Here is a 24,321-nt window from a genome sequence, read left to right on the forward strand (position 1 = left end):
CCACACACGATTTCTGGCTCTATGCTTTTACCTTGGTCTTTGTATTCATTTCGCCCTAAATTCAAACTAATCACTTTATCAGAAGTTTACCATGAACCCACAGCCAGCATGACCAGGTGACACTCTACAGAGGACAGATCCCGGGTTGCTTGGCCTACAGATAATACCCAAAAAATGATATGAAGTCAATAAATGTAATGATGGCTGCCAGAAGTGAATTAAGACCAACTGCAAAAAGGAACACACTAAAATTTAATGAGAAGACAATTTCTTAAAGTAGATAAAAACCGAAGAGAAGGTGTACAGCCCATTATTGTAAATTTAAAATCGTGTGCATTCTTTGCCCATAAAACTTCTAAAGTGCCATTACAAACACACCCGCACAAAACCACGCAATTATAAATCCCCTGAAGCATGTAACTGTGATTAGCTGTGTGTGTCCCCCCACCCCCCACCCCGGGCAATATAAAAATACTACTGCCACAATCACATTCCAGCTTGTAATGTAATTCAAAACAAACAAGTCGGAGACAGTGCTCAAATGGCAGAGTCAACAAACACAGCCGCTTTGCATCAAGGACTTGAATGCAATGAAGAAAAGCCACTGCTGCAGCGCTGGCACTGGCCCTGCGGTGGAACGGCGAGGCCCCCTGTTGGGCAGAGACGCACACTGCACCCTGCATGCGTGACCCTTTTGGAGATTTTGTTCTGAGGTCAAATTTTTAGCTACTCAATTTAAATTTTATCAGCTGTATTTGAAAGAGTAATGGCTTTGCCATTTCGGATTAAGGAAATCATTTTATTCACCCCATAACCATTATTCCTGCATTCTTATCCCAAGTATCATCTGGCTGTAATTTTGGGGGGTATTTTCCTGCACAGCTCAGGCTTGCCTGGAAGTCACGATCCTCTTGCTTCCACCCCGCCCCCCCAGTGCTAGCGTTGCAGTGTGTACCACTATGCCCAGCAGCACCTAGCATTCTCCAGCAAGTCACGTAATTGTTCACTTCTCTCTCATGAGAATACAAGGTCTTTGTTTTGAAGTATAATGTCTTTGTTTTGTTCTAGGAAGATATGGCCCTTACACAATACAACTGTTGTTCTATTATAAGGAACTACATTTTGAGTTTTATCTTTAAAGACTTTTTAAAGCTGGGCGTTGGTGGTGCACGCCTTTAATCCCAGCATTCGGGAGGCAGAGGCAGGCGGGTCTCTGTGAGTTCGAGGCCAGTCGGGTCTCCAGAGCGAGTGCCAGGATAGGCTCCAAAGCCACACAGAGAAACCCTGTCTCGAAAAAAAACCAAAAAAAAAAAAAAGACTTTTTTATGTGTGTGTGTGTGTCTGTGTAAATTGTGGAAATGTGTGCACATTTAAGTGTAGGTGCCCATGGAGTCCCGAAGAGGGTACTGGAGCCCCTGGAACTGGAATTACAGGCGGTTGTGAGCTGCCAGTGTCAGTGCTGTAACTGAACTTGTGTCCTCTGAAAGAGCGGTATATATCCTTAACACCTGAGCCATCTCTCCAGCACCCATTAGTTAACACTACTCCTCGTCAAAGAAGTCAGGAATACAATTTTATTGTAGCAATGTGCTATGATTTAAAAATGACCCTTAAGCACTTACTTTAAAAGCAACCATTTTGTCTAAATACTTTAAAGCAATGTTCTAGGGTTGGAGAGAAGATTATCAGTCAGTATAGTGGCAGAAGGACCTGAGTTCAATCCCCTAAAATCACATTTAAAAGAAAGAAGGGAGGGAGGGAGGGTGTGGTGGTGCAGGTCTGTAATTCCTAGAGGACACCGGTGGCACCCTGGGCATTCCTGGCCAGCTGGCCTAGCTGAATGATTGATTTCAGGCCAGTAAGAAACCTAGCCTAAAAAATAAAAGCAAACAAACCAAAAAACACAGTAGAAAGAGGAGATGGGGGGGGGGAGCTACATCTAAGGAAAGGCACCTGAGATTGTCCTTTGCCTCCACACCCACACACGAATACCTGACATACACAGTCATATATATAAAATCATATTACAAACTAGCATGAGCCCAGGTCCCCATGTCCTAGTGGAGTCATGTGCAGGACTGGGTTTGCATACACTCAGTCAAAGCCCAAGGCTTTCCTTCTTCTACTTCCTGTTTGGGTCTTGATCAATCTTCCAAAGACCTCTCTCTCTCTCTCTCTCTCTCTCTCTCTCTCTCTCTCTCTCTCTCTCTCTCTCTCCTTTTTTTGCTTACTTGTGTATGTGTGTGGTGTCAATGTATGACTATGTATTTGCATCTTATGTACACACTTGTGTGTTGGGGGCGTGCATGTGTGAAGTATAGGGTTGAATCCTGGGGCCCTCCTAGATCACTCTTCACTTTCTTCACTGAGGCAGCATCTCTCATTTGAACACAGAGCTCACCAATAAGGGCCGACCTAACTTCCTTGCATTGGGATCTCAGAAACACAACTCTGCCTTCTAAGCACTGGAATTGCAGGTAGGGCCACCAAGCCCGCCTGGCATTTTTGGGTACTGGGGATCAAGGCCTCTTGCTTGCACAGCAAGCACTTTGTCACTCAGCCATCTCCCCAGCCCTCGAACAGCTTCCTAAAGCTGTTCTGAAGCTCTGGCTTCCTAAAGCTGTGGCTGAAGGGTGGGCACTGCTTACTGATCTCTGTGACTTCAAATCTTAATCCTTCCCCTCCCTGAGACACTCTTTTAGCTTGGGAAAGCTAATAGTTGTTTACATTTGTCAGACTTTAAAAGGGCTCATTTGTTCCCTTAACAGAGCAAATGACGAGAGACACCATTTTCCCACACATTAACAACAACATATAAACATGACCAGCAACGCCAACGGCTCTCAGTCGGGAATTCTGTCCAGGTCTCCAAAGGGTACTAGTCTTTCATCAAAACATCAGGATTTCTGACAATCCTTTTTCCGAACTTTTGATTTTGGTGCTGAAAAAAAGAGAGACAGACAGAAATGGAAAATGAGGAACGCTCACACTGAGTTGTTTCAAGGTGGGACACTGTGCACTTGGAGAAGACTGACCATTTGGGTTTTCTTGTTTGTAGAAGGTCTTTAGGAGCTCCACAGCCTCCTCAGCATGATATCCAGGGATGCACTGAGGAAGGAAGGAACATAAGGTGAGCATTGGCAATGACCATGTGGAGGTTACACCCCAACAGCAATGTATACACAATTATGACATGAACAGACTCCACACAATAGTCACTAATCAGAACAAATATTAGCATGGTTAAAGATGTAGATTTCCAAAGGAATTGGTTCCCAGCCTTAGCTGGCGTCTCTCTCAATCAATCACTACTGTTGGTACTTAAACTCTCTCTGGTATGTAACAGGACCATAGAAGGATGCTGTACTGATTAGATGAGATGCTAAACAGGTGCTTATGAAGCATGACAATTTGTACCTGCTGTTATTTTCTAGGGTTTCACCAAGTGCGGGATGCTATTCACCTACTGCAGGTAAACTATTCATGTTAGAACAAATCTAGTCCACAGCTAAGAATGACAAGCTAGCAATCGTTTTTATACTTCTAAGAGATTTTTTTTAAAGATTATTGAACAAAAACACTATGTGACAGAGACATGTTTCTCACAAGAGCTAAAAATATTCACTATCCAGTCCTTTACAGGAAACATTTTTTCAAGTTTTGCTATGGAAGATTTAAGAAAACTGTTGAGTTTGTTTTTACTCTGGGATCTAGGCAGAAGAGATGACAATATGTGAAAGAACAAATAAGAAATGAGAGCTGCAAGGAACAATGGATGAAATATGGGGTAAAGATGAATCTGAAAATATACAGAAGCTGGGAAGCACACTTCTGGGAGGATGGGTTCTGTGTGTGGGAACAGGCTGAAGGGTTTGCTAGGGCAAGGGAAAGAAATTAAAGACATATGAGATGGGCCCGAATGCTCAGAGGTTTGGCACTAGGCTGGAGAGACTGGAAAGGCTTTAACCCACCCTGCTGAAGTTTATGGAACAATACAGTCATCCTCAAAACGGTGCCCAGCCAAGCACCTGCAGACTGGAGGCTAGCCTCTCTGGGGCATTGCTAAGAATGAACTTCGCTTTCCAAAGCACTGGCCTGTTCTTGCCTCAGAACATTCCAGACTCCACCTTCAGTCTCATTTCCTCCTCATCTCATCCCCACTGTCTTGTGCTCTCAAGCTGCCACTGCAGCTGCCTCTCAGGCATCGCAAGGCTCTGTAGTCACGTGATGACTGGACACACAAGCTTCATTTAGAATCCTCTCCTCCCTTGGTTTCGCAGTCTGCCATCCTAACCACTGCGGCTCAATGTGTGCAGGTACTGGTGCTATCCAGAACCTCTACCTCTGCAAATGTCCATCTGAACCCACCAGGTCCTCTTCCCAGGGTTGGAGAGCAGTGCTGCTCCATCAATACTGTTAATTACATGGGCATACTCCACAAGCACAGACGCTTGTCCCTGCCTTTTTATCCATCTGACCCACGGTCTGAGTACAGAGGAAAGCAAAATCCAAGAAGAAACATGCAGAAACACAGAGGTGGAAAAAAAAATAATAATAACGATGGGTCTAGCTAGAACTCGGGCATTGTATCGTATGAACTAGAGCTACCATGTAGCTTTTACAGAAGTAATATTCTTACAAAAATAAATGTTTTAAACAGAAGAGATATTAAAAATAAATATACATCTTTTTAAAAAAATAGTTCCTCAGGACTCTGTAAATTTTATGCTGCTAATAACAGTATTATAACCTATAGAATCTGTAACCCTGATGTGAGATCCCATCCCCCCTTCGTTCTTTGTCCCATGAGCCCAGCCAAAGGAAAGGAAGAAAACACAGCATCCAGAAGCCTGGAATACCAAGGTGTTAGCACTTCCAAAGACCTCCTGAGAATATAATTTGGCATTAAACCTTGATCTATGCTTCAAACCATGGGCATTTATTTTCCATTGTGCCAGTATGGCCATATAGATGAACTGTAAATTAACTTTTCAGGTTGAGGAAGACTGCACTGAGACCCCTGAGAGAGAACTGCTCAAGACTTCATGTCCCAACATTATTTTAATGTGTGTGTATGCGTGTGTGTGTGTGTGTGTGTGTGTGTGTGTGTGTGTGTGTGTGTGTGCGCGCGCGCGCGCGCGCGCTCACACACGGACATGCATGTATGATATGTGCATGTATGTGTACAAGCTAGCAGGCAAGTGGAGCTCAGAGCACAAGTTCCAGTTTCTGCACCTTATGGACACAGAGTCTCTCATTGTTTGAAGCTAAGTACAGCAGGCTAGTTGGCCAGGACTCTCCTTGTCTCTGCATCCCATCTCACTACAGGACCCCTGGATTCTAGATACCAGCTTCCGCATCTGGCCTTCAGGTCCTCATAGTGCATGTCAAACACTTTACTCACTGACTGAGCTGTCTCCTTGGCTCCTCACCTACATTTTAGAGAGTAATGCTCCACCTATGTCTGACCCACAAGGACACATCTTAGTTTTGTCCAGAAACTCTGAGAAATTACTTAGGTCGTTCTCCTACAGGGAGCACCACATGTACCGAGCCAGCAATTCGTGCAGTTATATAAGCAATGTTTGGGCGGCTCCTAGAAACGACTGGAAAAATGAAGTCACTTTACAGACATCTTTAATAATCAACCTCATTTACTCCCCATCACTCTCTTACAGTTTCTTTCTGATGTGATGGTAGAGACGTCTGTTCTTAAATGCAACAGTAGCTAGGAGAGCTTACACTCAGCTGGAAAATTCAAGGCAGAATGCTTTACCAAACTTGCTCTATGCAAGATTGGGGCTCTATAAGTCCTCACCACAGCCTGTGAACATGAGAGGTCTTCAAGGAAGACTCCAGCATTTATTGAATCTTTTTCTTTTTCAAGTATAATACCTTGGGATTAACCTTCCATCTTGGAGAAAAACAAGTATAGAAAATCGGGTATGCATCCAGACAATGTAGATTCTTAATGCTTACACATTCACAAATAAAACTTCCAACAGTGTGACAAAAGTTCAAAGGTAATTAGAATTTCTAACAGCTAAAAGACATTAAGTTCTCTGGTAATGGGGGAGTCTCAGCATTAAAAGGCATCTAAAAATAATGACATCGCAATGACAACTAGATAGTAATAATGGTAATAATGACAAGGTGATGAAATTTGTGCCTAAATACTGTTGGCTGTGAATAGCATCCAGGTCGCTGATGCTGGCCAAGTTCCATCACCACATTCCAGAGCTAGCATTTGCTCCAACAGAGATAGTCTCTAAGCTCACACAAAGTTCCAGTGAACCCCATTAGGAGCTAACAGTTCAGGGAAGTTTCAGATTCTCCTGTAGGACCGATTCTGGAAGTCAAGGGAAGGGACACACATTTTCCTCCAGTGAGATGTAAAGAATTCAACCCAGGGTCCCAAGATACTGTCATATTCTGTCATGGGCTTTTGGAATACTGACCACACACAATTGGCATGTCCATCAGGAGATGGATAAATAGAAGAAAGGGGTGAGAGTGAAGATAGGGAGGGAGGGGAAGGAGTGAGGACGGAGGAAGGAGAGGAAAGGAGGGAAGAAAGAAGAGAGGGAGGGAGGGAGGGAGGGAGGAAGGGAGGAGAGGGAGGGAGGGCATAAACAGAATCTTACCTGGAATGGTCTTCCAGTACTGGGAAGGTCAGCAGAGGCAATGTTTAGGACGGAACCACAACCACCAAACCGTTCATTCTGACAGCCATAGACGACCAGCGGGATTTATAGTACAGAATTAAAGTCTGTCACGGATGTGCAGAACCATGGGAAGGGCAGGCTGATGCTAGCCATCTTAGAGAGTTCAGTCCAGATTTCAAAACAATGAAAGTTCGTGGTTTAAAATAATAAAATTCACTTATACAAAAGAAAAGAAAGAGGTTTTGAGTATCTAGAAATCAAAATCTAGTAGTTGTGGGTCAGCAAGATGGCCCAGTTGTCAAAAGCCCTCACCATGCATGTACAAGGATAATATCAGATGACATTTTCGCTTCTTAATTACCCTGAACTTATTTTTTTTTGTACTTTGTGATAGCTATTCACGACAAAAACTGATTGACAGAAAATATTTAAATTACCCATAATCTGTCATCCAAAGGCAAAACATATTCCTCAGAATGTGTCCTGTGCTCTAACTTAATTTTGATTCATCCTTACACAAGAGTTTAAGTTCGTTCCAAGCTTTGCTTTCTATAGCTTATGGATTCAATAGTTCTGTGGCTATTGCCACAGAGAAAGAACAGGTAACTTTCCCGTCTCTGGCTAAATTATACAATGTGTCTCATAACTGTTTCCACACTTTAAGAAACTGAAAGCTGGGGAGGGGTGTAGCTCTATGACAGAGCACACACTCAGAATGTGCAAGAGCCTGGCTTCACTCCTCAACATCGAAAAGAAAATCAAAAAGTAAAAAGAGAGACAATGTGTTATGTATCTGACCATTTTCTTGCTCTCAGGCAAGGAAAAGACAGGAAACCCAGAGGTCAAAGGATACTCATGAGGCGGACAGCAGCTGCACACATGATGCATGGCTCCACGGTGACGTACAGTACAGTGTGTTCAAATACTTCAGCAGGACTACGGCTGTGTTGATGGCACCAGTCTAGGACCTGATCAATGGCCACCATTTCAGCATGCCGAGTAGCCTTAAAAGAGATAGATGTGCATTGACGTTGTTCATTTCATACAGCCATTGTCTTTAAGATATGCAAAACATAAATTCAAAAAGCATTCCTACCATTTCCACCTGCCTTGGAACATTAGGTTTCAGGATGCCCTTAGTAGCTCCCCAGTTCAGATTCATCACCAACAGAGATGCCTAATCCAAGATATTACACAAACCTTGCTACAGTTTTAGTGAAATTCCCATGGAAAGCTTTCATTAAAATGTTACAGAGATAATAAGTCTCAAAAAAAAAAAAAGATGTCTGTGGTTTCTGAATATTTTAAGGACAGCTGAAATTTTCATAAGCTTGTGTTCTAGTTTCAGATAGATTTTCAACTGACCCCAGTCTAAGGCAGGCTTCACTGAGCTCACTAGAACATCATCGTGCATACTGCAGGAGAGGAGATTTCACAACACAACTGACTCTAAAAAACACAGACCTGAGACTTCAGCTAGTCTGTGGGAGGCAGTACTACAGGAGAAATCACCCAGTATGCATGTGGAATCAATCCCACTGACATTTGAATCCTCAGTGATGCACTGTTGGTCTCAAGCAAGCTTTGCATACTCTGTATCTAGAGTTTATTGTTACCTCCTCTACAGCTCCTGAGCCATCTGAGTCTCTCAGAGCACAGTGTGGCATGATGCTCTTTAGGTACTCTTCATCTTCTTTCTCCTTATTAACAGTTTTACTGCAGGGGTGAAAGGATGGCTCGAAGATTAAGAGCACTTGCTGCTCTTGCAGAAGACCAGAGTTCAGTTTCTAACACCCACACTTGGTGGCTTACAGCAGCTTGTCACTCCAGTGAGCTCCAACACTCCTTTCTTGCCTCTGAAGGCACCTGCATACCTATGGTACACACACACACACACACACACACACACACACACACACACACTGTCAAGTACCAGTTTCCTCTGAGATAAGGCCTTCTATTTTAGACATGAATTCCTTAAGACCCAGGATGTTCTAGAGCAGTGGATCTCAACCTCCTTAATGCTGTGACCCTTTAATACAGTTTTTCATGTTGTGATGACCCCAGCTAGAAGATTATTTTCATAGCTACTTCTTAGTTATAATTTTGCTACTGTTATAAATCATAATGTAAATGTGTTTTCTCACGGTCTTAAGCAACTGCTGTGAATGGGTTGTTTGACTCCCCTCCCCCATTCCCTCTCCCCCCTCCCTCCACCAAAGGGATTGTGACCCACAGGTTCAGAACTATTGTTCTAGGGGGAGGTGAAACATTCCATCCTTCAGGAAGCTCAGAAAGTAAACATCTCAAAGTCCCTGAGACTGACTGGATACTCCTCCCTCCTCAAGTGCATATAAGCAAGCAGTAAGGGTTGATAAGAGACACTCTTACAGCCCAGCAGTGGTGATGCCCTTTGATCCCAGCACTCCAGAGGCAGAGGCAGGCAGATCTTGAGTTTGAGGCCAGCCTGGTCTACAAATCTAGTTCCAGGACAGCCAGAGGTATAAAGAGAAACACTGTCTCAAAAAACAAAAACAAACAACAAAAAGAGACCAGCCGCCATACTGCTCAGAACACCTGAGGTGCTTGAAAGAAATGCTCTCCAACCTGACGAGCTGTTCACAACCTGTGCAATGAGCTTTAGGTTTCTGGCTTTTGTGAGCCATCACACAGGCTGGGGTGAGTGTCCCTGATGTAGCTGTCATTAAGTCATTTCTGCTCTTGTAAAATGCCTCTACTTTGGGTCTGCAGTTGGTTCATCATCTGAGGTGAGCAGGCATTAGTTCACATCTCTCCGGAGTAGTGTCATACAACACACACATGAAAGAAAATAAACCTCTAAAATAACTTAAGGCAAACTCCTAAACACATGTAACATATCAATAATTAAGTCAAGAAGATGTAGACAGATTAAACCTATAACAATTAACGAAATTGAAACAATAATCAAAAGTCTCCCATAAAGGGAGGAATAGAGGAGAATAGGATAAGCGATATCGTTACAGAGGGAGCCATTATAGGTTTGAGGAGAGATCTGGCACTCGTGAGATTTCCAGAGATCTACAGGGATGATACCAACTGGTAACCTAAGCAATAGTGGAGAGGCTACCTTAAATGCCCTTCCCTTATAATGAGATTGAGGACTACCTTATATGCTATCCTAGAGCCTTCATCCAGTGGCTGAAGCAGAGGCAGACACCCACAGCTAAAAACTGAACTGAACTCCTGGAACCCAGTTGCAGAGAGAGAGGAGTGATGAGCAAAGGGGTCAAGACCAGGCTGGTAAAACCCACAGAAACAGCTGACCTGAACAAGGGGGAGAGCTCAGGGACCCCAGACTGATGGCTGAGAGGCCAGCATGGGACTGATCCAGACCCCCTGAACATGGATATCAGTGAGGAGGCCTAGGCAATCTATGGGGCCTCAGGTAGTAGATCAGTATTTATCCCTGCCATATGGGAGCCCATTCATATGGAAATTTCCCCCATGGAGGGCCTCACCCTCCCCAGGGAGGGGAGGGGGGATGGGGCAAGGGTTGGGGGGATTGGTGAGGGACAGGGGAGGTGGGGAGGGAAAGAGAGCTGGGACTGACATGTGAAGCAAGCTTTTTTTCTAATTTAAATTAAAAAAAAAATCTGTATTTCAATAAAAAAAAAAAAAATAGTCTTCCACAAAGAAAAGCCCAGGACTGGATGGATTCATGGCCAAATTCTACCAAGCTTTTAAGAAAGACCTAACACCAGTATTCCTCAGACTGTTGCACAAAATGAAAAGGGAAAGAACATTACAACCTCCTACAATGTATCTTAACCTGATAGCAAAACCAGATGAGGGTACAACAAAGAAAGAAAACTGTAGATCATCTTTCTTGATGAACATAGATGCAAAATTTCTCAATATTCTCACAAACTAAATGAAGAATGTAGTAGTTCACACATTACAATCACACTGATTTCATCCCAGAGGTAAACGGATGGCTCAACATATATACAAATCAATAAATGCAGTTAGAGTCTTAAAGACATAAATAACACAATCATCTCAATAGAAGAAAAGGACATAGGCAAAGTTCAACATACATTCATGATAAAAAGTCCTGAAAAATGTAAGAATAGAGGTACTCTATCTTAATATAATAACTGCCATATATGACAAGCCTTACAGTCAACAAACTAAATGAGGAAAAACTTTAAACATTTTCTTGAAATAACACAATGAGAAAAGAGTGATGACTTTTTCTCATATTACTCAAAATAGTGTTCAACGTCTTAACTAGAGCAGTAGGACGAGAGAAAGAAATGAAAGGCATATACTTCAGAGGGGATTTATATCTCATTTTTGGATGACATGATTGCATACTTAAGAAACCTTGTGGATTCTACCAGAAAATCTTTACATCTGACACTTTCAACAAAGTTGCAGGATAAAAACTTAGCATAGACAAAAACAGTAGATTATCTATGTACCAATAACCAACTATGCAAGAAAGAAATCAGGAAAAATCTCACCTGTATAGTAGCTGTTAAAAATATCTAGAAGTAAATTGCATTAATGAAGTCAAAACCTCTATAGTACAATGAAAACTTGAGGCATTCAAGAAAGAAATTTAAGAAAATAGAAAAGCCCACCCATGAGCATGGATTAGCAGAATTAATGTTGTAAAAATAGCTGTAGTACTAAGAACAATCTACAGAGTCAATGCAATCCCCATCAAAATTCTAATGGCATTCTTTGCAAAACCAACCTTAATATGGAATCACAAAAGACTCCATATTAAGCTAAAGCAATCCTAAGCAAAAAGAACAATTCTGAAGGGATATATTACAATACCTGACCTCAAATTACTCTACAGATCCATTGTGACAAAACAGTAGGTCCTGGCACAAAAGTAGGCATAAAGATCAGTGAAATAGAATAGAGAACCCCAAACAAATTCGCATAGCTATGAGCACCTGATATCTGACAATCATAAAAACATGCATTGGAAAAAAGATAGCCTCTGCAACAAATGGTGCTGAGAAGAATGGATTTCTATGACTACAATTAAACCCATTTCTTTCACCCCACACAAAAATCAATGTCAAATGGATTAAAGATGTTAATATAAAATCTGAAATGTTTTAGCCCCTAGAAGAAAATTGGGAACTACTTCAAGAGACAGGTATAAACAAAAACTTTCTAAAAAAAAAAAAAAATTCCAATAGCCCAGGTAATTAACAGCTTGAGGAACTGCTGTACAAGGAAAGCTAAATGCAGAATGAAGAGAGGGGCTTCAGAATTGGAAAGAATCTTTGCCAACTACACCTTGCTGTGAAAAGACACAATGACCACAGAAACTTACAGAAGAAAGCATTTAACTTGGGGCTGGCTTATAGTTACAGAGGGGTAATCCATGATCATCTTGGCAGGGAGTATGGTAGCAGGCAGGCATATGTGGTGCTGGAGCAGCAGGTGAAAGATACACCCTGATCCACAAGCAAAAGGCAGCTATATATATTTCAGAGAGAGAGAGAGAGAGAGAGAGAGAGAGAGAGAGACAGACAGACAGACAGACAGACAGACAGACAGACTAGGTTTGAACCCTCCAAGCCCACCCCTACTGACACACCTCCTCCAACAAGGCAACACCTCCTAGTCCATACTAAACAATTCCCCAACTGGGAACCACACATTCAAATATTTGACCCTATTGGATCACTCTGATTCAAAGCACTACATGTATAAGTACATTTGTGTGAAGGCATGTGCACCTACTTGCATGCATATGGAGGTTAGGGTAGGATTTCAGGTGCCCCATGCATCACTCTCTCTCTTTTCCTTTAAGACAGTCTCTCACTGAACCTGGGCATGGCTGCAGCAATCCTAGATACCTTCCGATCTAGCCCGCCCACAGCTCTGGGGCCACAGGCACCTGCATGTCCACATCTAGTTTTTTATGTAGGTTCTGGGGATTGAAATCTAGAGACCTTGTACTTGCAGTGCAAGCAATCTTACCACATTTTCCCAACCCCCAAATATTTGTCTTGCAAAGTAACCCAGATTCAGAACAAACACTGCATGTTTTCTCTCGAAGATGGAACAAAGGTTTAAAATTTCATATATGTATACATGTAAGGGTACAGATCGTAAAACCATGAAAGGGGATTAAGGGAGAGTGAGTTGGGCAAGTGGAAAAAGAATGAAAATAAAAAAAAAAGAGGGAACGCCTTTAATCCCAGTGCTTGGGAGGCAGAGGCAGGCAGATCACTGAGTTCAAGGGCAGCCTGGTCTACAAAGCAAGTTCCAGGACAGCCAGGACTACACAGAGAAATCCTGTCTTGAAATACAGACACACACACACACACACACACACACACACACACACACACACACACACAAACAAACAAACAAACAAACAAACAAACAGAGGACAACACACTACATGTGACAATAAAGCAGAAGGGGACTAGCTAGCTGTGGAGGAGAGGGACTGGTACAAAGGACTGGGAGAAGGTCATTGAAGACCCAGCGAAGACCATGTATAAATAGCTCATAAAGAAATGTGTTACTTTGTATACAAATTTTAAAACTACCAAAACAGTCCAAAATAAAAAAACCTTAATGTAAACCACAGATTTTCTATGCAATAATTTATAATATCTGTGACAATAACATTTATCAACAATTGAAACTGAGTGCTAACTCTATACAAGCTAACTAAATTTTTTGTTTGCTTTTTTTTTTTGCTTGTTTTGTTTTTTTTCTAAGACAGGGTTTCTCTGTGTAGCTATGAAGCCTGTCCTGAAAAATCACTCTGTAGACCAGGTTGGCCTCAAACTCACAGAGATCCACCTGCCTCTGCCTCCCGGGTGCTAGGATTAAAGGTGTGTGTCACCACCACCCGGCTATACATGTTAACTAAATTCTATATGTGATTAAAAAAAAAAAATCTGCCCTCAACAAGCACAACCCAGGTGAGGCTAACAGAAACGTGCTCGTTTTCCTGTAACCTGGAGCACAGTGAGAAAAGAGTTGGCATTGTCCTATGATGCTGTGACAGCCAGTGGCAGGCAGGAGCAAGCCTGCATGATTACAGAATCAGAAACCGGGGACAGAAGGACTCTATAGAAGAGGGTATGGCTATGGCTGCAAACCAAGACAACAAGAGAACTTAACACCAAAGATTCCTCCAACTGGAATCTGTAAAGCTCAGATTCAGGATTCCTGAGAGATGGCATCCTCACAGCTCTCAATAAATACCAGTTGAATGGAAATCACCTTGGCCAAACCACTCTTTTAACCCTAGAGAAACACAAGCTAAGCTGGCTTATCACGCATTGAGAACACACAGGGAAAGGGCATGGGAGTTACAGAGCAGTGTTGATATCACAGCCCAAAGCAGGACTCTGGGCTCCTCATATTGGAGTCCAGAGCCTTTCTATGCTGCATTCAAAGGGTGAGTCTATGTGAGACAGGAATAATCCTGGTGGTTAACTCCTGGTTAACTTTGTCTGAGAAATCAAAGTTAGTGGGGATTAGGTCATTCGTTCTCATATAAAACACACTGTATCAAACCACATGACATAGATGAGGTGCTGTGGCAATTATTTAAAACAGAACTACTAAGTAAGCATCAACATAGCCTCTAACTGCAGCATGTGTATTATCTGCCTTGAATGTTTTTATATTGTCATAACTGCTTATAGATTTGGGTTCCTACCTGACATGAGTTTTACTAAACCTTGGGGTTGTGATGGATGAACTTTAAAGGCTTAAGAGGCCCAGTACTGAGAGCAGACTGTTATATGCTCCAAAAGCACATAAGATCAAAGTCCACATGAATGACATTATAGTTATGTTATCCTTCAGTCCATCTGGTACTTTATAACCATAGAATGTAGCAAGCACTTTCACCTACTTCAACTTCCCAAACATGTCCACAGTGACACACTGTTGTGCCACCATGTTTAAGAAGCATAGCTTTATACCATGAACTTTCCAATCTGACCACAATACATCAACATGTTATTAAAGCTGAATCACATGGAGTTGAAGACAGCTCATCTTTAAGACCTTATTCCATTGACTATCCAAAATGTTGTCTCCAAAAAAATCCTTTTATGCTTCCCTCAATTTGTACCTTGAGGGTTCCCCTCTTCCTCACAGAAGAAAACAATGTAAAGAAACTAAAAGGAATGTATTGCAAGTTAAATGGATCCCCTTTGCAAAGGTTAATTTCCAGGCTGAATTTGTTACAAGCAGCCCTGGACTCCTTTCTTCTGCACTGACATTCGGAAGCAACAAAATTCCTTTTGGGTTTCACTTAAGTGTTAAAGGGTAACATAATGAAATAAAAAACAAAGAAATGAAAAACATTTCTTAGCTTTTGGCTAATATCACAAATGTAGAAACAGAAAATCTACTAGAATTTTATAGCTTCATTGAACTTTTCTGAGTATTTGACATCTAAAATATATATAAAATCATTGTTACAATCTGAAAAAAAAATAACATTTACAAAAGAGAAATGGGCTGGAGAGATGGCTCCTAGGTAAAGGGCTTGCTGGGAAAAAAAGAGGGCCTGAATACAGACCTACAGCACCCATGTAAATACCCAGACATAGACACATGCATTCATAGACAATCCAGTGTAGAAGAAAGGAAAGGGCTAGCGGGATTCCTAGGGTTCTCTGGCCAGTTTCCCTAGATGAATGGATGAGCTCCAGGTGCAGGGAGAGATCCTGTCTCAAAAGTAAGGTGGAAAGTGGTAGAGGAAGGCTCTTGACTTCAACCTGCAGCCTGCACAGGCACGAACGCACACACGCATACCCCCCACATAAACCACACATACATACAAAGGTGTGGGGGGAGATACTGACCCACAGGTTACATTAGGTCTTGTCTTGCCGGCTGGTCCCCACCTGGTCCCCACCATGGTCCACACCATAGTATGTTTCTGCATTTATACTGCTCAACTCACATTTTTTGTTTGATTCACTTCATTTCTTCCCTTCCCCACAACTTCATTGTTATAGACCATCAGACAGCCAACAGGAACTTCAGTATTTTCAAGTGCTTCTTTGGCCTGAAACACAAAATGGAAATCTCAGAGGTGATGTGCAATGTTTGAAAAGGAAGAGGTGTAATGAGAGCAGATGTGTGGATAGTGACCAAGACAAACATGCCTGCACTTTCCCTTCTCAAATCTGGTGCCATCGTGCTCGTGCTGTGTAGTGCTGTGTTCTCTTCTAGGTGTCTATGTTAAGAAGGACTCGGGAGTGTCTCCCTTCACAGGTCCTGTGCCTCACTTTCTCTCACTGGGAGCACATATAATCATTAGCTTTGGGCTGGTGTTCTACACATGCCAAAGACACCCCTTCTCAGAGACGATACGCATATTTACAAAGAGGTGGGACAATACATAGCATATGTAAACATTTTGTTACAATACTTTCCCTTGATAAAATTCTACTTGATTACTTATTTTTTTTCTTCTCCGAGAAGATAGAAACTACCCCATGTGGTACCAATACCATAAAAATGATCAGACTGGATGTTACTCTGTCCCACACTTCTATTCTAAGAGACACCAGTAAGTATACTTTATGTAAAAATGGCACAAACTTGGAAAAGATTTTGGAAGTTTCTTTTAAAGACAAATATGTATAAAATCTATGATCCACATCACACACACACACACACATACACGAAATACACAGTAAGCTGATGAAACTTTAGTAAGCTCTTTGGAGTATAGCAATGAGATTTACCTAGCTCTGATAGTATACTACAGTTAGGCAAGCTGTTACCCTGAAGAAAACTGCATGAGTGGATCCTTTCTATATACATTTTTACTTTTTGCAATTTCCTATGGTTTATAATTATTTCAAAGTGAAAAGTTAGTAACTATAACTAAGGATCTAGCAAGCCTATTGAAGGGGAACATAAGGCAAGAGTGTAGACTGATATAAAAGACCATAGAAAAATACAGGCTAAAGAGGAAAGGGGTTATCAGCCGGGTCAAGTCAGTGAGAAAAGTAATTTAGGTGGCATGGTGGAAAAGAAAAGTATTGTCTTGAAAATGATTTCCTGTGGGTCAGATTTTCATCTTTGAACCAGACCTCTCCCAGTAGACCTCTTAAGAGGTCATGCTATGTCTACATCTCAAGTATTCTTACTCTGGGAGGTAGGGAATATATGTAGGTAAGTTGTTCTTTTGTTTTTAAATGCAGTTTGGTCTGGGCCTATTTAAGCACCTTTTAATGATAATTTTGTTTGCAATCTTAAAGTGATGGGGACACTGATCTCCATGGTGCAGATGAGGAAGGAAACTGAGGCACAGAGAAGTCATATAACTTGGCCATCTGAGAGATCTGTAATGAAAGTCTAGGAAGTCTGACTTTCCTCATTACTCACTTCACAAATTACTGGGGCAACAATTAGTGTTGGGTGCTGGGTCCTCTGCATGGCTCTCCCTCTAACTTCTCTTTAGTAACTAGTGACTTTGCTGATCAGACACTTCCTCAATTTGGGGTTTAGAGACAGTCAAGAGACAAAAGGAGAGAGGGGAGCTAGAGTGAGAGACATGGGGAGTTTGAGACTAAAAACTAAGAGGATAAATGGAGGCGGGCAAGAAGGCTTTCATAAGCCTATTTCCTGAAGAACTGGAGGTGTGATGACATGAGCAGCTTCAAAAACACAGAACAGAATCACAGACTGGGCCAGTGATATGGTTCCTCTGGAAAAGGAGCTTGCTGTGAAAGCCTGATGACCTGAGTTCAATCCCTGGATCCCACAATGGAAGGAGAAAAATCTCTGTCCTCTCAAAAGTTGTCCTCTAATCTTTATACATATATGTGCAAGCACACACACACAGACACACAGACACACAGACACACACACACACATTATTTTTAAACTCCCCAACCAAGCAGGAAGTACCTAGGTAGAAGGAAAGAGATAGGGGGTGTTAAGAGCCCTGTCCACTGTGTACCTGACATGGTGTTATGCCCAAATTCTGAACCCCAAAATCACCAAGAGATCCATTTCAATGCAAAAGCATTGAGTCTTTTAGTGCACAAGCTAACCCCATTAGGTCGGGCCTTTCATCCATCCACCATGGCAGAAGACTAAGGAAAGACCCACCCCCCCCCCAAGCCACGGGACAGAGATCTTATAGGACAGTGTGAGGGGAGTGCCTAGGGTTACACACAGGCTCAGGATTGGTGTGCCTCCAGGCTTGGAGGACTTGTCCTGTGTTGATTGGTCAACTGGTTGTTATGGCCCATAGAACCACCCAGGGTGGTTCTCTGTACATCACTGCTGGGCACTTGTCCTTAAAGCACACCCAGAGCCATCAACACAGCCCTGTCGCTAACTTCTGATTGGTTCCTTGCCACGAGGCGGGCATCTGACCTCCTAGTGACCAAGGCAAGGTCAGGCAAGCACATGTTAAGCTGTTATGGCTGCCAAAAAAACAGGGAGCTGGTCCCTTCAATGGTACACAGCACTGCTGAGCTGGCAGCCTTTCTCTGCTCCCAGGTCAACAGTGGACTGGTACCTAGTTCCTCTGGGTCCTCTCTTCTTCCTTCCAGCAAATTTATCTCACTAGAAATGATAGGACCACCTTAAAGAGACAAACAACATTACTGATAAGGAATGGTCTTTTAGGCCATGCTGAGAGTGAGTGGCTGAGCAACTGTAATGGCAGTCCAGAGAAAGGGAGATGAGAAGAATACAGAGTCCATGGCAGTCGATTTAGAGGCACTAAAAATGTGCATACATTTCCTCTACTGATAAGTTCAAAACCTGTAAAAAACAAACAAACAAACAAAACAAAACAAAACAAAACTGGAAATCCATGTCACTCCATCCTATCTGAGACTTCCCAATGCCCCTCCGATCAAAAGTGCAAAAGAGTTCAAGTACAACAGGTCTCATTGTGTAGATGGCTTGGAATTTAAGAAGCCAGCCTTCTTTGGAAGAGGCCAAAGCTCTGCCCCTGAAATGGTGACTTGATCTTCCCTAAACTAACAAATTCTCAACTTCAAAACTGAAGAACAAAGGCTCTCTTTATCTCACCCCAGGTTCTGAAAAAGACCACAAAGCAAGAAAGGGGTTAATAATAATAAAAAGAAGAAATATTCCATTTTTGGAAAAATGTGTTTTTGTTTTCACAAGGACAGAAATATATGAAGGATGCTCACAAAATGTTAGCTGTGTTATCTCTGAGGTCTGGACTTTTAGATAATTTTTATGTAAATTGCTAAATCTTCTAGACTTTAATTTCTATCAGTTTGACCTTCTGTAACCACCGGAATAAAAAGTTGAAATATTTTAACTATGTAAAAGAATAAACAAAAAGAATATTCCTACATCAACGGCTGAGTTCAGTTTTAAGGCCTTTATAAGGACGTAAACAAATTGGTGTGTAAACGGCTATACAACCTACATTCCATATTGTTCACAGAATGAAAACCTAGCGTCAGAAAGACTTCTATCCCTGGCACACATCAATATGGGTAAAGCTTGGAACAACATGTAAATATGACCAGAGACCTGCATGATCAGCAATCCCTAAAGGGATCGAAGAAAGGGAATACAAGGGCAGAGAAAAGTATTGTAGAAGGAGTAAGTGAATGATAGATGAGCATTGTAGTGGTACACGTTTTCATATGACCCTCTACCAGAAACTTCTTCAGCTTCCTTCCGTTATATATGTTCAAGGGTGTCGGGAGCAAAGGCATAAAATAAAGTAACTGTGTGGGTTTGAAAGGAAGATAGGCAGGGAGGTAGAACAGCAGCTAGGGCTACATGTAATACATACAGCACACCGGTCTCTGTATTTTCCCTGAACTCCAATTACTATGAGACAAAGTTAAAGAAAATTTCCCGATAATAAAACAAGCTGTTGATATTTTGAGAGCCCATACATAGTGGTGATAAGAAAGCGCGCCAGACACATTTGCTCCCGGGGTTGGATGTGGCTGGGAGAAAGTTTGCACTCTCAGCATCCACCTGCCGGCTTCCTCACCATTCGCATCGCCTCCTCCATCCACTTTTCGGTCTCCTGTGCCGACACCACGCACGAGCCGTCTGGAGCGGTGGTGGAGTCCACCTTCTCCTCCATATCGCCGCCACTCAAGAGACCCAGGCCGAGGGAAAGAGAGGACAGCAGCGGAACGCGGCGGGCGCGGGCCCTTGCTTCCGGGAAGACAGAAAAAGGTGAGGCACCCGGGAGTTATTTGTGGACGGACCCAGGCGTCCCGGACCAGTAAGCAACGACAGGAGGACCGAAAGCGCTGCTGCTCCGCTGTAGTCCACGCCCCCTTCCTCCGCTCCGGCGACAACCTCTGCGCAAAGAAGCGTTTGTGGTTTCCGAAAAGCACGGAGCCCTGCCAACGCGCTCCTGCCGGAGGTCCGGCCCAGGTGGACGAAGACTCGGTTTCCTGGTGAGCCAGCCCCTCTCCCCTAGGCAACCCACACACCCAGAGTCTGAAGATGCTGAGATCAATGTGGAATTTTCTGAAACGTCACAAAAAGAAATGCATCTTCCTGGGCACAGTTCTTGGAGGTGAGTGACAACGTGCTTTGGAAGGGGACGTTGGCAGAAAGGAGTGACAGAGGTGACTTCTAAAACAGGCAAGGCCCACTGATCCTGGTAAGGGATATGTAGAGGAGATTGGCTCAACTGTCATAGGAGAACCTCTGAGGCTCTTTTATCTGCTCTCTCTGTGCCCTTTGCCCCTCATTCTGCCTCCCCCTTTTTCCCCACGAGACTTCGGGAACGTACCCCAATGAAGTTTCTTTTCAAATCACTATTCTTGTATAGATCCATTTGCTTCCCAATTCTCTTCTGTTGCTTTCCTGCTAGATTTCTTCATTCTTGTTGGCGCTCCAGTACTCTGACTTTCAACCTTTCACAGGAGTTTCGAAATATCCTAGGGCAATTAGCTTAAGTCTGCACTTTGGGGTGGTGTTTAAAGTTAACTTGAAAATAGCTGTAACATGTTGCTCTAAGATACACTAGATAAATTGGGGTGAAAATAAGTATTTTTGATTGTCCCAATTCTAAAATACAAATTATGCGTCAACAACATGCTTAGGATTGAGTTATTCTTTAGTGTTGTCAAGTTTATCAAGGTTATGGCCATTGCCGTTTTGCTAATATAGTTGAGTTCACTGGCTGAGAGGTAAGTTAGAAACACATAGGATAAAAATCTCGATGGTGGACTTGTATATTTGTGGCAGAGTGCTTGCTTAGGCTGACTGCATTGGATCCGAAGCAACACACACACACACACACACACACTTTAAACACTTTGTCTTTGTAATACACCCAGTTCATAATTCTGGGATTTTAAAAAGGGATTAGAAAATCTTTGGAATCACACAAAAAAGTAATCTGAAAACTTTAAAATAATTTTTAAACCTTGAGTTTTAAGCAATCTGGGCATTGGTGTCTCACGCCTTTAACCCTAGCACTCAGGAGGAAGAGGCATGAGGATCTCTGTGAATTCGAGGCCAGCCTGGTCTACAGAGCCAGTTCCAGGACAACCTCCAAAGCAATACAGAGAAACCCTGTCTTGAAAAAAAAAATCACCACTCTCCTCTTATCCTAAAATAGTCAGTCACTGATAAGGCAATATCCTGTTCTGCATATATCTGAAGTGTAGCACAATTGGATAATGACTGATTATCACCTTTGAGAAATACTTTATAGATACAATGTGTTTTCTATTACCTTCAGCCTCTAATATCTATGGTGTATTTAAATTGTGCCAATACTACAGAATACATATAAATAAAAATATTTGCCCTACCAAAGGAAATATAATTGTCTCTCACAATTTCAGAGGGGAGATCCTACCCCTTAAGGTTTATGTGACACCTAATGGCAAATCAGAAATAATCACAGGAGAAATTAAAGAGTATATGATATAGTAATAGATTTTCTTTTGGAACTCTATTGAGAGCTTTATAATTGCAGATTAAGAGGAAGGAAAAGCTGGGTATCGTGGGACATGCCTTTAATCCCAGCACTTGGAGGCAGAGGCAGGCAGATCACTTGAGTTGGAGGCCTGCTCTACATAGTTGAGTTCCAGAACTGACAGAGCTTCATAGTGAAACTGTCTCAAAAAAAAAAAAAAAAAGACACATAATAGAAACACTGCAGTTTTCTAACAAAATAGAAAGTCTTAAAATAGTTCAACATATCTAATTTTGATTTGTAAAGAATTCATATATTTTATGTGTCATGTGGAAATTCCTATCTTACATTTCAGTTTAAGAAATATTTATTAATTGGTTATACTTCGAGAGGTAGTAAGATCGAATAGGTACAATTTATAATCATTAACATTTATTAGAGGCCCACTGTATGTTGAACACAATGTTAAACTCTTTCCAGCCAATAGGAATGACAGCAGAATAGTTATGTTTATGCCATTTTAAAAATGTACAAATAGAGCCCATAGAATTAAGAAGCTTGCCAACTGTTTGAGTTACTAACAAGGAAATATGAATTCAACCCCAGGAGTGTTAGATCCCAATGCATATTACTATTCTATACCACTCTGCCTTTGTGGATTCTTTGATCTTTTAAGAACTAAGAAATAAGTGAAAATACTATTAAAGGGCCATGATAGAGTTGAATACAGAGCATTGATTGAAACAAAGCAATATGGAGTTTATAAAATGAGAAAGGATTTCATAAGAGGAGTGGCACATTTTGACACACTTGAAAGCTGAGTAAGGTGTTATTATGCTTGATCAAAGGAGTTCAGATATTTAGTACTGGAAAAACACAGGCAAGCAGAACTTTAAGTAGTGTGGCTTCAAAAGTCAGAATTTGTTTCCCTGCATTTTGGATGATAGTTGCTTCATGTCTGTCTATGCAGTTTGACCATTTGAGGTGGGCCAAGAGAAGTTGTTCTCAAATGGTTTGATGGGAAATATCCTTTGTACTCTTAGATACTAAGCACCCCACCCCACCCCAAAGCCACCTAAGGTCTGTATCTATTAGCAGTTATCACTGTTAAAATCTACAAATATGGTAAGAGGTTTTTTAAGTATTTATTAGCTCATGTTCAATAGCAGTAGTAAACCTATTAAATATTAGCATAAGATATTTTCATCGGTCACTGAGAAGAATGGCATTGTTTTACAATTGCATACCTCTTTAGTTTGGCTTAACTGTAGAAAGCTAAATTCAAATCCCTTCTGTAGTCTCAGTCATGTGTGAAACCACCCATTAATTAGCTTCTAAAATTCTCCCCTGTCCACTCAGGAAGGAGTGTAGAATGCCAGGGACAACATTTTAGTATGACAAAAATATGTGGATCTCACAGATCCCTAAACAGACTCCAGGGATGCCCAGACCATTCTTTGAAAGCCAGTGCACAAGAGAATGTGTTACAGAGCAAAGGAGCCAGATGCAGGCTTACTGTCTTTCTGATTTTTAAAAAAGCACAGAACACTGAGAGCTGTACCTTAAGCCTTGTAATGTTTAACCTCTTTGAGTTTTGGTTTTCTTTCTTCTTTTTCTTTTTTTTTTGTCATTTTTAACTCAACATTAAGAACAATATATTGAACTCTGAATATACAAGGAATGAGACACCATTTCTGACTTTGGGGAACTCACGCTATAGTCTGGAAAGTAGGAGTAGAAATAAACAAAGTAGTATAAAGTGTGAAAAACCTTCTTCACTGTGTATAATGTGGGCAGGATCATGTGTGGTTGCTTCTCAGAGTTTACTATGGATGAAAACCATTTAAAGTGCTTCAGAAAATTTGCCCTTTGGATTTTAGTCCTTCAGATGTAGTACAGTTCAAGAATGCCTCATATTGGACCACCAGGTGATACAGCACTGGCCTACCATTGACAAGTTCATTGCCCAGCACTGGAAAAAAGAAACTGAAATAGAATCAAAACATCTGAACCTGGGGACCTGCCAAATTAGAAGTGATAGTGATTAATTGTTTTCATTATTGTTATAGAAAATAAATGTGGCTGGGCAGTAGTGGCACATGCCTTTAATACCAGCACTCGGGAGGCAGAGGTAGGCGGATCTCTGAGAGTTCAAGGCCATCCTGGTCTACAGAGAAAGTTCAAGGACAGCCAGGGCTACACAGAGAAGCCCTGTATGAAGAAGAAGAAGAAGAAGAAGAAGAAGAAGAAGAAGAAGAAGAAGAAGAAGAAGAGGAGGAGGAGGAGGAGGAGGAGGAGGAGGAGGAGGAGGAGGAGGAGGAGGAGGAGGAGGAGGGAAGAAGAAGAAGAAGAAGAAGAAGAAGAAGAAGAAGAAGAAGAAGAAGAAGAAGAAGAAGAAGAAGAAGAAGAAGAAGAAGAAGAAAAGAATTGTGCTGTAGAAATTTTTGTCCTGGGAGACAAGACTAAGAGGTGGTGTTTAAAACAAACTATACGATATTTTGCTCAACTAACCATGAAAGGAAATGTCAAAACATTTTCACTTATTTTTTGGTATTTAGTAGATATTTTCATTGCTAATAAAGAAGGCTATAGTTACAGAGGGAATTTGAAACTATTTATTTTTACACACAAAGAAAATGCATCCACAGGGAGAGTAAGTCACCAGGTTGCCTCATGTGCTGTTTTCTAGCCCTGAGTCAGGCTGCCAGGGATGTATGTACAGCCCTGAGTATTATATCTTAGCTAATG

General features: G+C 41.8%; 2 protein-coding genes across 2 annotated transcripts in view; one reads left to right on the forward strand and one right to left on the reverse strand.

Annotated features, from left to right (window-relative positions):
• Positions 1-229: 229 nt before the first annotated feature.
• Adat2 (adenosine deaminase tRNA specific 2) lies at positions 230-19,850 on the reverse strand. Its single transcript, XM_027401996.2, has 6 exons — positions 19,678-19,850; positions 15,625-15,729; positions 7,519-7,669; positions 6,645-6,751; positions 3,036-3,108; positions 230-2,941 (listed from the first exon to the last, which is right to left on the reverse strand). The coding sequence occupies exons 1-6, from the start codon at positions 19,771-19,773 to the stop codon at positions 2,898-2,900; spliced, it is 576 nt and encodes a 191-aa protein (XP_027257797.1). The 5' UTR covers positions 19,774-19,850; the 3' UTR covers positions 230-2,897.
• A 58-nt stretch (positions 19,851-19,908) lies between these two features.
• Positions 19,909-24,321, forward strand: part of Pex3 (peroxisomal biogenesis factor 3) — a 32,210-nt gene continuing 27,797 nt past the window's right edge. Inside the window, exon 1 of the mRNA XM_027401995.2 lies at positions 19,909-20,217. Within this exon, the coding sequence (XP_027257796.1) occupies positions 20,145-20,217 (73 nt within the window). The 5' untranslated portion in view covers positions 19,909-20,144. The remainder of the gene's footprint in view (positions 20,218-24,321) is intronic.

Source organism: Cricetulus griseus, chromosome 2, assembly GCF_003668045.3.
Source record: "Cricetulus griseus strain 17A/GY chromosome 2, alternate assembly CriGri-PICRH-1.0, whole genome shotgun sequence".
NCBI classification, from domain to species: domain Eukaryota; kingdom Metazoa; phylum Chordata; class Mammalia; order Rodentia; family Cricetidae; genus Cricetulus; species Cricetulus griseus.